At 37.0% G+C, this 14,135-nt stretch overlaps 3 protein-coding genes across 5 annotated transcripts; 2 read left to right on the forward strand and 1 right to left on the reverse strand.

The window, feature by feature from the left end:
- The first annotated feature begins 4,106 nt into the window (after positions 1-4,106).
- On the forward strand, positions 4,107-9,710 carry LOC123315603 (acidic mammalian chitinase-like). Its single transcript, XM_044901360.1, has 6 exons — positions 4,107-4,219; positions 4,425-4,703; positions 4,884-5,130; positions 8,888-9,005; positions 9,201-9,386; positions 9,440-9,710. The coding sequence occupies exons 1-6, from the start codon at positions 4,162-4,164 to the stop codon at positions 9,683-9,685; spliced, it is 1,134 nt and encodes a 377-aa protein (XP_044757295.1). The 5' UTR covers positions 4,107-4,161; the 3' UTR covers positions 9,686-9,710.
- A 438-nt stretch (positions 9,711-10,148) lies between these two features.
- Positions 10,149-11,288, reverse strand: LOC123315150 (cobalamin trafficking protein CblD). 2 transcript variants are annotated; one of them, XM_044900735.1, is made up of 5 exons: positions 11,090-11,288; positions 10,882-11,036; positions 10,613-10,804; positions 10,325-10,553; positions 10,149-10,265 (listed from the first exon to the last, which is right to left on the reverse strand). In XM_044900735.1, the coding sequence occupies exons 1-5, from the start codon at positions 11,235-11,237 to the stop codon at positions 10,207-10,209; spliced, it is 783 nt and encodes a 260-aa protein (XP_044756670.1). In that variant the 5' UTR covers positions 11,238-11,288; the 3' UTR covers positions 10,149-10,206. The 2 variants fall into 2 exon arrangements, with proteins under 2 accessions (XP_044756670.1, XP_044756669.1); XM_044900734.1 differs by having other exon boundaries at positions 10,873-11,036; positions 11,090-11,285.
- A 620-nt stretch (positions 11,289-11,908) lies between these two features.
- On the forward strand, positions 11,909-14,089 carry LOC123315234 (alpha-tocopherol transfer protein-like). Of its 2 annotated transcripts, none has more exons than XM_044900851.1 (5): positions 11,909-12,228; positions 12,461-12,620; positions 12,729-12,984; positions 13,569-13,679; positions 13,730-14,089. In XM_044900851.1, the coding sequence occupies exons 1-5, from the start codon at positions 12,162-12,164 to the stop codon at positions 13,850-13,852; spliced, it is 717 nt and encodes a 238-aa protein (XP_044756786.1). In that variant the 5' UTR covers positions 11,909-12,161; the 3' UTR covers positions 13,853-14,089. The 2 variants fall into 2 exon arrangements, with proteins under 2 accessions (XP_044756786.1, XP_044756785.1); XM_044900850.1 differs by having other exon boundaries at positions 11,911-12,228; positions 13,750-14,089.
- Positions 14,090-14,135: the final 46 nt, after the last annotated feature.

Below are 14,135 nucleotides of genomic sequence, written 5' to 3' on the forward strand. Positions count from 1 at the left end.
ACTTTCGGGATATAGTTTTTCATTTATTTGATGAATCTTGCTCTTTAATGAATATTTGAAAGTTTTACAAAAACATAAAAGTATTCTTCATATTTTCTCGTATAATGAGCCGTTTTTGAGTTATTTGATGTTCAAAAATGAAAAATATCTGTGAAATTCGAAAAATTGGGTACTTCGAATGCAACTCTTTGTAAAAGATCCAAAGACACACTAACTCAAAATCATACCATAGGTTTGCGATATTTTTTCTAAGCAATAATACCCATCTCAGCGTACAACTTTCATTTAACAAGCCGAGCTAGCGAACCCGACAATAAACCTTTACGTTCTTGTACCCAAGCACAATAATATAGGATAGTGGGGCCGCTTTTCCAATAAAAGGGGCACGATAATGCACTTGTATGTCCTACACGAAAACTCAATTAAAATCAACGTTACCTGTCCTACATGCAATTCACACCAACCATTAAATGTCTGTTCACTAGGGCCTGCCCACTCTAACTGTTGTTACATCGATCAATTTCATCTCGTGTTCCCCTAGAAAATGGAGAAACTACTACTTTATCTCAAGAATCATTCGCTAAATGACGCTCCAATTCTGCAAGATTCTTCAAAGGGTTGTTTCTGAGCCTCAGTCAAAGTTTCAATTAGATCTGATTTGTATTTCCGGAGATATCACGAAAGAAAAATTCATTCTGGGGATCAAGCAGCATTGGTCGAGTTCAGTATGTGGATGGGTAACCGCTGTTATTTTTAATGTGAAAAAGCACGTAAAAGCTGCTGACTCCACATCAGTGCTGCCTTCATTCATTTTAAAGGACTATTGCTATTTGGAGCGACAGAATTAAAAATAATCTAAATATTTTGGAAATAATGAAACCTAGTGAGAAATTTTTTTCACCTACGCGACAATGCGACAGCAAACGGTACAGAAAGCGCTGATCAGTCGAATGGACCCCTTCAATCATGAATAAAGTCCCCCACATTTCCATAAATGCAAATACCAGTCCAAAACCTACATAAGGTTTTCTCTCCGCTGCGACTCTGGAAATCGATGTTATTGCAATCACTTCCGGGATGGCATTTGTTTCGGGAACGATTTAATTGGAAAGTTCAATTGTTTTCGGGAGTTCCGAACAGACTTGCCCCATCTCTGGCGTTCCCTCGGCTTGGTAGTTGGAGCGGAAGAATCAATTGTGAAGTCTGGAAAGGAGAATTTTCCTATCGCGCTCAGTTCGAGGCGTTCATCTACGTTTTTTTGTACAATTATCGTTGGCTCTTTGGCCATTAAACTCGAGATCGAGCTTCTAGACCTTCAAGAACTGATTATACGCGGATTTACATTGATTTGGTTTTGGCGGTTTGGATTGGCTCGATTTTCCTTTTTGCTCTGACGTTTTTCCACTAGATGGGGTTATTCAAGAGTCTTAGACTCATTATCAAAGCGGACTTTTCATTTTTGCCCAATTTTCTCGAGGAATTAACGCCCGAGGATACTAACAAAAAGGCAAAACTCAATTCTGATGCCAGACTCTTGAAATTTTGAATATACATTGCTAATACGATACTTCCTACACCCTCAAAGTAAAATGACAACAAGAGGGAGATAATGACCATAAATTTCGAAAAAATCAAGATCAGCACATCTATTAATCACTATAAGAATAGTTCTGGGATGCTGCTGAGGAAGAGGACTGAAATGACGAGACCCAAACCTTTGTGGATGACAAGAACAAAGAAGTCACCTCGGGATATACACGAAATCATTACGCTAATGAAGGCGTTCTTGCACTAATTAAACGGTTCAATCATGATATCCTCTGGCGCCAAGTTACCCCTGTTTAATGATCGCAAATTGCCCGTGAACTAGTGCGAATATCGCTGTTTTTACGGTTTCACCTGAACTAGCTTGTCAAGCTTAATTTTGACGTTCTAGTTTTCGGATATGACTCGAAATCGATCACTTGAGTGACATCGATTTGTCAAGTGTTGATTTGAGCTTCAAATCCTCCGCAGAATTGAATGTAAATCCGATAATCATATCTGCATAATTATCGAAATTGAGCAAATAATAAATCTACGAAGAGTTTTATGAGAAAGCTTCTTGCCCAAACTTTGGATGAAAATCAAGCAAGTCTGAATTCTGGAGATGTTCTCCCTTCAAACCATAAATAACGTTCATTTGAACTACCAAACCGTTCGAACTACAGCAAATTTCAACTAACGCGCATTGGAACTATCGGACATTATAGCAATCTGTCGCCAGAATTACCACTCATTGTACCTAAATTATGATTGAACTATAGCTATCATCCAAATGGCCAAACCACATAAAACATCATAAATCAGAATATTAATTTCTGTAGATAATGAATCAGTGATAGGCAATATTAGAACTTATGTGGCCATTGTAGAAATAAATTAGCCAGTAACCTTATTATGAGTGGAAATACACATAAAGAATGATTCCACACGTCATCCATACAATTTTTCAAGCATTTTAACCATGTATCACAAACAATATTCCGAATCAAAGTTCAATGAAAAACTTCTTTCATGTAAATATTCGTATGTATGATATTTTTAAGGCACTCTAATTTCAGATAAGGCATATCTGATAAAGTGCAATTGCAAATCTGCGAATTTCCAGAAAATCCACTCGTGTTGAAAAATGAAGGTGAAATCAGATTCTCCAATAATCGTTGTTTCAATTTTATCATGATACAGGGTGTCTACAATCAAAAAAAACTAGAATCTGAATTATAGGTTTTCACTGGGATGAGTTCCTAACCACCACACGTGTTTCGCTATCACTATATCATCTTCAGGTAGATGAAGGTGAAGGTAAAACACGTGTAGTGTTTGAAAAGAATTATCCTAGTGAAAATGATGAAATCGACCACACATCATTGAATACTACAATCAAATAGTTCTGTCCAGTTTAATTCGAATGAACTACTATACAGGATGACGCATATAAAACATATGACATCTTAACGTGAAAAAGAGGGTATACTTACTTCTTCCCTGGTTTCAAATGGAAAATCATGAACACGGAAAGCGAAAAAACAATCAAATCGCGTTGGGTATCTATCGCAAACTGGGCACATTCAAACTGTCTGAAAAAATAAGATTTCTCTAGTCGCTGATGAACCATTTCACCGGAATCAATCACTCCGTCAACATGGAAAACACCTTCATTAACACGCTTCTGCAGTTCAATCGTCGGCAATGGAACCACGATAAGACCCCTCTGATGGTTTGCACTCCATGCTAATTACCTGCTAGGAAGCTATATTACCATCTGCGTCTGTAATCCGTCGAACTGCCAGATTGAGCGGTTAGAATTAATGACCTAATGGCTGTAACCCGAATTAAAATCATCTAGATGGTTAGGTTTGGACCAGAAAGCGAAAAATTGTTATTTGTGCGAAACGGTCGTGGGTAATTACATTCTTGCCTAAATTTGATCGATATCGTTTCCTACAGTTTGGCAATGGATGGATCTCTTGCGGATTGCAGAACTTTGCATCGTTTCAAAAGGAATCCATACACTAACATGATATTAAATCGTACATATCCGCAATTCTGACCTGAATCTAAATAGAATGTGAAACATAGTTTGCTGTTTTCGCCTATGAGGACCGATTTGTCGTTTGTCCATTTATCCACCCCTTGTAGGAGCATAGATTTTCATAACGTCCAGTTTTGGGATATGCATGATCACATATTGAAAAATATCGAAAATTTTCTGTGGCTCGCGTCACCAGAGAATAAAAACCAAAAATTTGAACGAAATTTCCATCCAAGACAAGCAGAAAATTCTCAAATCATCTACATTAAAAATGACCAATACGATCTGTAATTTTGGACTCAATATAAATTCAAAAATCCAAAAATCAACGTTCCCAAGTATTTTTAATATGCACAATAAATGAGGAAATCAAATCAGAGCAAAATTGGGAATCGATAACAAATCTTCAATCGTTTTTTTCTTGGGATCGATAAAATCTGTCAATTCCTGAAAAACCCAGATTGTTTTCTCCGTAATAATAATCGAAATCGGTAAGTACTACAGATATCGAAGATAATTCAGTAAACTCATATAAAAAGGTTCAGTTGATTGAGTGTCGTTATTCTTGTTGAATAATTTCTGTGACAATGAGGGGATTCCTGTGCTTTAGTGCTTTGCTAGCCTTTGTGGCTCAGGCCTATTCAGGTTGGTAATTCAAGCAATTTTTCTTTTATCGAAGTTGAAAATTCTGAAGACGATAAGAAGCGATAAAAAAAGTGAAATTCCGAGGGTTGATAAATAATCTGTATCTGCCAGCCTGAGCTAGAATCCCTTTGAGATGCCTCCAAAATTCCATTGCCTACTTTACGGTGTTTTTGAACCCAAACATTCAATGCTTTTCCTTCTGCAGCTAACGTGGTATGCTACTTCAACAGTTGGACAGTGTACAGACCTGGAAATGGTAAATTTGTACCACAAAATATCGACCCCAATCTCTGTTCACACATATTATACGCCTTCGTGGGTTTGAACAGCGACGGCAGCGTCCATATTCTGGACTCATGGGAGGCCATCGACCTCAACGGAATCAGCGACTTGATCAACCTCAAGCAGCAGAACAAGGACCTCAAGATCCTTCTCAGCATGGGAGGATGGAACGAAGGATCATCAATATACTCCGCAGTTGTCGGTAAGGAAGAGAATAATGAGAATATGCCGATTCCTTTCATATCATTACAAATGGAAGGGGATATACAGCCAAGTGCGCCACCTATCGTCGGGTAGCGGAATGTTCTACCTACTCCGCACGTGGTATCTGTAGATCCCTTTCATAATTCGTGAAACTGAGTGGCGTTTCTTGCTTTTTCAGGCAACCCAACACTACGAGCCAACATGGTACGAAACGTTGTTGCCTTCGTCAGGCAGTACGGTTTCGACGGTTTCGACCTCAGCTGGGAGTTCCCCAACGCAAGAGGCGGTGCACAGGCGGATGTCCAAAATTTACCTTCTCTGCTCGTGGAACTCAAAGCAAGCTTAGGGGACCTCACTCTTTCTGTAGCTGGATCCGGATGGTTATCGCAGATAGATACGTCGTACGACGTGCCAGTTGTGGCTAAGTAAGTACCTTTTCCTTCATCTCCCAATATGTCCGAAATAATTTTATTTTTCGAACTTTTTAGTATTTTAGGAAATAAATCACTTCAAGTCAAAAATTTCGAATTTTCGAAAATTGGTCAACTTTGGGGAGCTGTAGCAGCCAGAAAAGAGGCACTGGAGATATGCTGATTTTTTTGGTGATAGATTGTTCCTTTGCAAATAGAAAAATTCAACTTTCATCCACCTACCGCAAACAGTTCAGATTTAATGATTTTTTCCGCGAAGGTCCAAAACTTCGAATTTTCCATGGACCATAACTTGAAAACTAATCCTTTCAGCAAAATTCTGCTTGCATATTCGTGATCTACGCCCCCGATTTAGTAAATACTCCAGTTTTGGTGGAAATTGGGAAGATCGAAAAATTTTCAAAATTTTCCATACATATGTATGGAAAAATTGCGATTTTTTCGAAAAATATTTTTGGTCTCCGATCGAAACCAAATTTATACTGTCGACTAATTCGAGGACGAAGATAACGAATATGCTAACAGATATTTTTTAAAAAATTTATTTTTCAAGTTATAGTCAATGAAAAATTGGAAAATTTGGACCTTCGCGGAAAAAATCATAAAATATAAACTGTTATCGTTAGATGGATGAAAATTAGAATTTTCTATTTGCAACGGATCCATCTATCACCGAAAAAATCAGCATATGTCTAGTCAGGGGCGGATGGGCTACCTCGAACCGGCCCGGGAATTTTCTTTCAGACCGGCCCACTTCAAGAACGAAAAAGGTACTTTTAAGGTGGGGGTTCAGGGGAGTAGCTAGCATGAGTTGCCATGAAAAAGACATTTTGATGAGCAGCCCCTAAAAATGGAACCTTAAAAGCAATTTTCAATTTTTTTTTACAATTCAGAAAACTGTCAAAAAATTGAGCAGACATTTTGTGGAAACGAAAAGGCGATGAAAAAATTGTTCCCATATAATTGCAAGGGATATTAAAAAACACCTCCAAAATCGTTTCGCGAGAATTTTTTTTCCTTATTCATATAATTCTTTCAAGAAATTAATCTTTGATTTCCTGCTTTAAGTGAAAGTTTTCACCTAGGTGGCGGATAGCATGCAGGCATTGTAAGGAAACACCAAAAAAATTTTTATTGTCTATATAGAACAACTACTCAATTTGATTTTTGTCTGTCTTCCAGTTTCTAAGAAAAAAATCAAACATTTTTTTCATATGCTTTCTTCAGGAAGCTGTATATAAACATGGGCTGCTCAAAAAAAAAAAATTATATGAAAGACCCACTGTTTTTCAACTATAAATCGACCCTTAAATTAACAACTCCTTTACAATCTGCATTATGTTAGTTTTATATTTATTTCAATCCATTTTCTTCAAAACAACTCTGAGTAAATAGAATCAACGGAAAATCTATCCATGTTGTCTATAGGTATGGTTGAAAAAATGAAAATTTTCAAATTTTCTCACATTTGACATAAAGTATTTTTTGAACCATACACAACATGGATGCATAGTTTCCGAATTTCGATTTCAAATTTCCTCAGGGTAATTTTGAATGAAATTGGTGGAATCTTAAATGAAAAAAAAAAGGTTAGAAATAGTATCCCTGTACCATTAATTTCTAAGCCAGTCGACACTGAAGAATTTTTACTAATTTGAAAAATGGTTTTTTAGTTTTTTACCATAATACCTTTCCATGATTATGTTAGATAGTTTTTTATATACCTTGAAATATCATCATATTAATTATTCACTTCAAGATTTTGCTAAACGAATAAGGAGCAATCCAGTGACCCATTTACGTAAGACACCCACTGTACCTACATAAATTTTGAAGAAACACCTATACATATTATTCAAAACTTGAATAAAATCTATAAACTATTGATACTGCAACTAATTAAAGGGCGATTAAGCTAAACACGCCTTATGTTGCTAGTTTCGTGATGTGGAAAACACAAAAATTTATAATAATGATAATTTTGACAGTAGAAACAAGAAAATTGAGTTGTAGGAGTTTCTTGTTGAGAAATAAGAATACTTATATAACTCTATAGATCTCAAAGAAGAGACCTTTCCTGTCAGAAAATATATATTTTCTCAATAACCTCAACCTTTTCAGGAGATTTTCGTTTTACATAATTGAATTGCAAATACTAAGTTGGCCGACATAGATTTTGTTTTTCCTATAGCAAGCAAGCTTCTGTCAAATGATATTAAATAAAGTAAAGTTTGGTAGTGTGATATTAAAAACAGAGGTTTAATATCACATAACTAAACTTTACTTTCACACCCCGTGTCCCATGGACTGGCAACTTAAAATATTCGTATAAGGCAAGTTCAGCATAATAATCATACAATCACTTGTAGAGTTTTTTGCAACTTCTGTATTTCATTAGGTTTCAAGCCACCCTGTTTATGACAGTTGTTCAGGAAAAATTTAATTTTATCAATATTATTTCCAAAACTTATTGAAACATATATTCATTGGTAGTTTTCCCAACATTCATTTTGAATTGTTTTTCAATATTTGTAAAAAATAAAAATATCGACGTAATATATATGTTCCGCCGAAGACAAAAAAATGGTACGAACTGACCAGCCCTCTGACCCAACAATCGACCGGCCCACCGGGAATTTTCCCGGTTTCCCGGTGGTCCCATCCGCCCCTGTGTCTAGTGCCTCTTTTCTGGCTGCTACAGCTCCTCAAAGTTGACCAATTTTTTCGAAATTTTCCACTAAAAGTGATTTATTTCCTAAAATACTGATCCTACAAAAAATCTAATTGCATATTCGTAATCTGCGATCTCGAATTAGTCAACGAAATGACCCGGGTCGATATATTTTGTACTATTCAACGAAACGGGACCGCGTTACCGCGCGGCTGCCGCGGCTATCCACCCGCGAGGCACGCGCTGCACCCCCGCTAGGAACGGCCCTCAAATCAACTATTCAACTAATATTGACTTATCGGAGAGGATGTTGATGAATAAAGAAGAATTATATTTTTGTTATACCGGAGATTTATGGAGTGGAACTCACTCTGTTACAAACTTGACGAATTCATCCTACACGAGTTTCAATTCGAAAGGATCATTAGGTATTAATGAACAGCTAACTGCTCTCAGGAGCAAGCACGAAGTCTCAGAATTCTCCAAAACATCCATCAGCTAAGTTGAAACGATAAACATCGTCCAACGGTACCGCCAACCAAAGTCACGCCACCATAAAAATATCGGCGGTGAGGAATTCATGTTTGGCGTTGTTGTACACGTAACGTCGACCTCCAGATTCGAGGGGCAGCCTTATCAATAAAAGAAGGGTTGAGATAGGGCCCTCGAGTCAGTTTTCGACCGATATGTGCAGTTGCCGTGTCCGGGTTGTTTTAAAACAACGTTTATGTATTCGATTTGCGAACTGCCCCACCTTCGAACTGTTTATTAAATTTCGGGAGTTTCTCGCTTATCGCCCCAATTTCGTCTGCGAATAGGCCCCCAGGGGCCAGTGCCGATAAACGTGGTCACGTACGCCCAGCAAACTTTGTGACAAGACACATCAGGGGTTTGTTGGGAGGTGTAGCTATCCAGAATGAAGCTGTGGAAATTGTTCACTCTTCACGAGATAAAGTGCTCGTCAAAAGTTGAAGATATTCGGTTTCTTTAGTTCAATTATCATCTGAATTTTGGTGCGTTAGTTGATTATGCATGATACTCATAGGAGGACCCTGTATTTTATCAGATCTGTTATTCCAGTACCGTAGACATGATCAATGTAATGTCTTACGACTTCCATGGCTCCTACGACGGTTACGTTGCTCACTCTTCTCCACTCTACCAATCCTCAAAGGACCGGTCAAATGGTTTGAGTGTAGTAAGTATTCATCCTCCCTTTATATACCCACCTCAGTCAGTCAGGATATCATTATTCATTACTTCAACATAAATTATTCATTATCCTTCCCGATGACCATTTTTCTCGAAGCTTAATTCAAGTTCCCCTAGCTCCTGCACCAATTCTGTTCCAGTAATTTCAAGAAACTCGTATTTGACTCGATATTTTCAACAGAATGCTACCATTCACCACTGGATTGCAAGGGGAGCCCCAGCATCTAAGCTGAACATGGGTATCGTAACCTACGGAAGAGGTTTCACTCTGACCGACCCAGCCCAAACCGATTTGCACGCACATTCCAACGGACCCTCCGCTGCAGGACCGTACACTCAAGAAGCAGGCATGATGGGATATAATGAGGTGAAACACGAAATCACCGATTCTAGAAGATCATTTACTGATTTTTTTTTTAGATTTGCGAGTTTGACAGCAACTGGCAACGCGTTTTCGACGAGGAAACGAGAGTACCTCACATCATAAACGGTGATCAATGGATTGGAGTTGAAGATGCCGAGTCGGTTGGAGAAAAAGCGCAGTTTGCCAAAGAATTGGGTCTCGGTGGAGTTGCGGTTTATTCCTACGACACCGACGATTTCAACGGAATATGCGGTGGAGGAAAATACCCCCTGATTAACAAAATCAAATCTGTCCTTCAGTGAAATAAAATGAGATTCTGAAAGTGAACCATCTTTTCTTTAATTTACTGGCAGAGGCCATCTAGCGACAGATAAACGAACTCAAGAGAATAATTCGACAACTGAAACAGATTCCTGTCATGAATCGAACAGAAAACTGTAATAGAATTCTACTACGCCTAAAAAAGAAAACTGTAAAGGTCCCTTCGAGTTCAAGAAAACTTCAATAGATGGCGCTGCACCACATCAAACTTGTCTATATGTATGTATGGTTGCCAATTATTCTTGTTGTAAGGCGCAAAAACCTATTCTGTGGCTCAAACCACAGACCCCAAAACATATGTTTGTCTATGGCTCAAACCACAGACCCCAGAATATATGTTTGTCTATAGTTAAAACCACAGACTGTGGTTTTAATTAGAACATAGAATATTAGGCACATATTATTTCAATCTAAAGGTTATTCTAGGTAACAAAAAGGCAAATATATGAAATAATTTTATTTCTGGGTACTTCACACAATCAACAACCAAATGAAATACCTATCAGACAAAAATAGAAACTATATTTTCTTCTATGCATGGAGCAGTAGTGAACAGACTGCCTGAAAATAAAATTGTGACTGAGCATAAAATTCTCACCTGAAATTTCTGTCAAATTTACCTATAAATCGTTTTCCATTCCCCTCCAGCTCATTTGAGATTATTTTGCAGTGCTCGATTTCAAAAATTTGAAAATCCAAGCACCTGAATTTCTCATTAGATTCATACAGTTTAGCATTATTTATTCTATCTCTGGATAAATAAGGCAAACCTGAGAAAGGGTTAATGAAATCAGCCCAGTATCCTGCTTTACGTATCTTATCACAAATTGTTTTCGCTGCAATGATGAACTAGAGCAAAAATGAAATCCTGTTAGGAAAAAATTAATCACAACTTCAGAGAAACCAACCGTTTGAGCTAATTTTTCAGTTTCCTCCTCTTTGTTCTGTCTCATGAGCTTATGGTTCGGCTTTAAAGAAATCGTAACTACAGACAATTCTGACGTTTCAAAGTTACGTGAAGGAAAAAGATCATAAACGGTTTGTCTGAGTACTTTAGGACACTCCTGGATACTGCATGTAATATCATCAGTCAAGTCTTTCTACAATGTAAAATAACTTGTATTATGACATTTCCGAACTGGAAACCAAAATAGTATTTTGAACTCACTCCATTCACCTGTTTCATCACAAATTTATGATGAGGGGTTCGTAGGGTAGTTTTTTTATCAAACCATGCCAAGCCTACATTTCCAGGAAGATAAAATGGGAAGTCGACCGAAGAAGTCGAGGCTAATAGCTCGAAATTTGGATCCTTCCAAACTAAACCCTCTCCTGAAACGAATACTGATGTAATCATCAACACAATTTCGATGTGGATAACTTGCCATTTCTCGATACTCGTTTGCGTTTCACGTATTGGTAAGGGTCTTCATAATCATTCTTTTTGGAGAAGTTCCTGAAAAACTGGGGAATATTCTTTCTACTCGCCCTGGTTAAATTTAAAATTGTCCCTACTATCTGTATAGACATCATTAGACATCATAAATTTTGAATGTTTTCTATTTGACGTATTCAATTGAGGTTATGTCACCATTGTTACTTTTTATTATTGGCGGAATCGTTTCCTATGTGCAAGGAGATAATACTCTCGACACCGTAGATATCTACGCTCGACACGGCTCAGTATGTTATCCTGAAGTTCGAAATTTGATCATATTTTTTTCAGCTTATAGTTACTGACTGTTACTCATTCAAATCGTCTGCTTAGTTTTCCTATAATCATCGAGTATTAAACTCAATGCTCTAATCCAATATTATATGGCGAATGCGCTCCTTTTATAATTTCATCATTACAAATTTTAGTACTTTTGTTTTGGCTACATTATTTGATCAAGCATCCATATACTTGATGCGCAATATTGCGCAATTGAAGAAAAAACAGCTTCAATGAATTTGATCAGAAACTTGTTAAACTCATAATCTCTTCAATCATCAGTAGTAGTGGTTTTTCAATTTTCAATTAATGTAAAGCAGGAACATGGAAAGAAATAATTCGAAGACGAAATGGATTATTAATTGACAATTTCAGAGGAATACTTAATGCAAACATGCAATTTTCTGCATTCCTCATTAAAATTTCATTGCGTTTTGGTTCGCGTGAATAAATTCAACGCAGAAGCAATATTTGGATGATATTAAAGGCGATTAGATGTAGGCACACGAAGAGAAAACGAAAATTCTAATAATTCTAATGTGAAAAGCAATTATTATTACTTTTATTCTTCCTGATACACCACTACTTTGAGGTTTTATGCGCTGATCGAGAAAGTAAATGTAGACTCCGTGAAAGTAGAACGTCAATGTTATCCAAACGTTGTTGAGTAGAGTGCAGTGTTTACCATCATTGAATACGTCCAAGAACTTCGAGGAAGTTGTGATCCGGTAAAATTCATCATCATGAAGGAAGATGTCAAAATACTCAGGGAATGGATAAGTAAACAACCTCATTTACCCCAAAACATTCGTAAGTTTTTTTATTAAATTATTTAATCAGAAATTTCAAGTTATTTTCCAAGAAAACTGTTGGAAATTATATCAGCATAAGAATTTTCTAATGCTTCGCGTAAATATTTTCGAAAAATACTGTAAAAAATCAGTAAATAGTCTGGTTTTCCCGATAAAATCTTTTCTTATTGTCGGGTATCGAGATATTTTATGTACAAACTACAAATTAACTATTTTATATTCTTTTTCAGATGACATGATGCTACTGAGATTCTTGCATACGTGTAATTACAGTATCGAGCAGACGAAGACCTTAATCGACTTATTCTATACAATTCGTTCACAGGCACCAGAACTATTTTCCAATAGAGATCCTTCGCAGAAAACCATCCAAGATTGCTTCAAAGCGATGTAAGACCCCTTCTCTATTCTATTCGGTTTTCTGAAACTTCCGCCATATATTCTAGTCACCTTAACATCACATCAAGTTCTGGAGTAACCCAAGTGAATTTGTTCCAGAGATATGGTTCCCTTACCGAAACTAACGGAAAAAAACTACAAATTGCTGCTATATCGACTCGTAGATCATGATCCCGAAAAATTCACTTACGCAGATTCAGTAAAAACGTTCTACATGGTGTCGGACGTTAGGATGTTGGTAGAACAAGAATTTCCAGCAGGGGAAGTACCGATATTTGACTTGGCTGGAATGAGCTGGAAGCATATGACAAAAATGCCTCTTCCAATCGTCAAGAAATACATGGTTTACTCGCAAGTAAGAGTATAGGAAAACAATATACGAAACTCCAGTGTAATTTTCCTAAAGAAAAAATCACAGAAAGTCTTTCTAGTTCTGTGATCAGGTGCCATCGAGAAGTTAAATCACAGAATGAATAATGATCACAGAGCATAGTTCCCGTGATCTGTGACACTGATCATAGGGGCGTTCGTTTTTACCATCCGAGAGGCGACAGATTTTTTGTCACATTACCAAAAAACTTATGGAACACCATTCAATAGAACGTCTCCCATTTATCCAGATACTATTAATGAATGATTTTTAGCAATCTGACCAAGACCGAGGTCAAAAACGAAAGCCCTTCATGACAGTTGCAGAATCTTCCGTTAATCTGTGCTTCGCAGGATTCTGTGGTTTCTCATAGTACTTATCACAGAACACTATATTAGTGTTCTGTGGTACATAATCAAAAATCATCTATGTCCAGTACTCTGAGCTGTGAATCATAGAAAATGCTTCTAATTTAATTAAGAAAATGAACCTGGTGTTAATCCTTATTTGAATTATTTCACCAAATTTTTGTTTTTATCGCTTGAATACAAGATAAAATGTTGTTTCAGGAAGCACATCCCATCAAACTGAAAGAAATACACCTAGTTAATGCTCCCACGTTCTTAGATAGAGCGATGGCTATGATGAGGCCTTTCATTAAAAGCGAAATATTATCCATGGTAAGCTCAAAGTTAATTGATCACGATGAACATTTTTAGAAGTTAAAAAGTACGATAATATTTTTTCAAGATACACACCCACCCTCCAAATTCAAATACCCTGTTTGATTATGTTCCGAGAGAATTGTTACCAGAGGAATACGGAGGAACTATCGGAAAAATGTCCGATTTGAAGGCAATGTGGTTGAAAAAGGTTATGGAACACAAGGAATACTTAACGGACGATTCGAGATGGGCAGTCAACGAGACCAAACGATCGGCGCAGAACGAAAACACTAAACCAGCATTCGGCATTGAGGGATCTTTCAGAACTTTGAGTATAGACTAAAACACAATGCCAAAGAGTATCAACAGTTGTTGCTCTTTGACAATGCCTTTTTTTGAATGAGTAAAAATAATTTTATTATGAATCTATGGTTTTGATTGACGACTCGACGCTCCACAAGATCATAACCA

This window comes from Coccinella septempunctata, chromosome 6 (genome assembly GCF_907165205.1).
Source record: "Coccinella septempunctata chromosome 6, icCocSept1.1, whole genome shotgun sequence".
Lineage (NCBI taxonomy): Eukaryota > Metazoa > Arthropoda > Insecta > Coleoptera > Coccinellidae > Coccinella > Coccinella septempunctata.

Excerpts from the sequence above, each read along its gene's own strand:
- LOC123315603 (XM_044901360.1), top strand. The coding sequence starts at position 4,162 with ATGAGGGGATTCCTGTGCTTTAGTGCTTTGCTAGCCTTTGTGGCTCAG. Across the intron at positions 4,704-4,883 it reads AATATACTCCGCAGTTGTCG|GCAACCCAACACTACGAGCC; the intron begins GTAAGGAAGAGA and ends TTGCTTTTTCAG. Across the intron at positions 5,131-8,887 it reads GACGTGCCAGTTGTGGCTAA|TACCGTAGACATGATCAATG; the intron begins GTAAGTACCTTT and ends CTGTTATTCCAG.
- LOC123315150 (XM_044900734.1), bottom strand. The coding sequence starts at position 11,237 with ATGATGTCTATACAGATAGTAGGGACAATTTTAAATTTAACCAGGGCG. Across the intron at positions 10,554-10,612 it reads CTGAAAAATTAGCTCAAACG|TTCATCATTGCAGCGAAAAC; the intron begins GTTGGTTTCTCT and ends TTTTTGCTCTAG. Across the intron at positions 10,266-10,324 it reads GAATGGAAAACGATTTATAG|GCAGTCTGTTCACTACTGCT; the intron begins GTAAATTTGACA and ends TTTTATTTTCAG.
- LOC123315234 (XM_044900850.1), top strand. The coding sequence starts at position 12,162 with ATGAAGGAAGATGTCAAAATACTCAGGGAATGGATAAGTAAACAACCT. Across the intron at positions 12,229-12,460 it reads TCATTTACCCCAAAACATTC|ATGACATGATGCTACTGAGA; the intron begins GTAAGTTTTTTT and ends ATTCTTTTTCAG. Across the intron at positions 13,680-13,749 it reads AAAGCGAAATATTATCCATG|ATACACACCCACCCTCCAAA; the intron begins GTAAGCTCAAAG and ends TATTTTTTCAAG.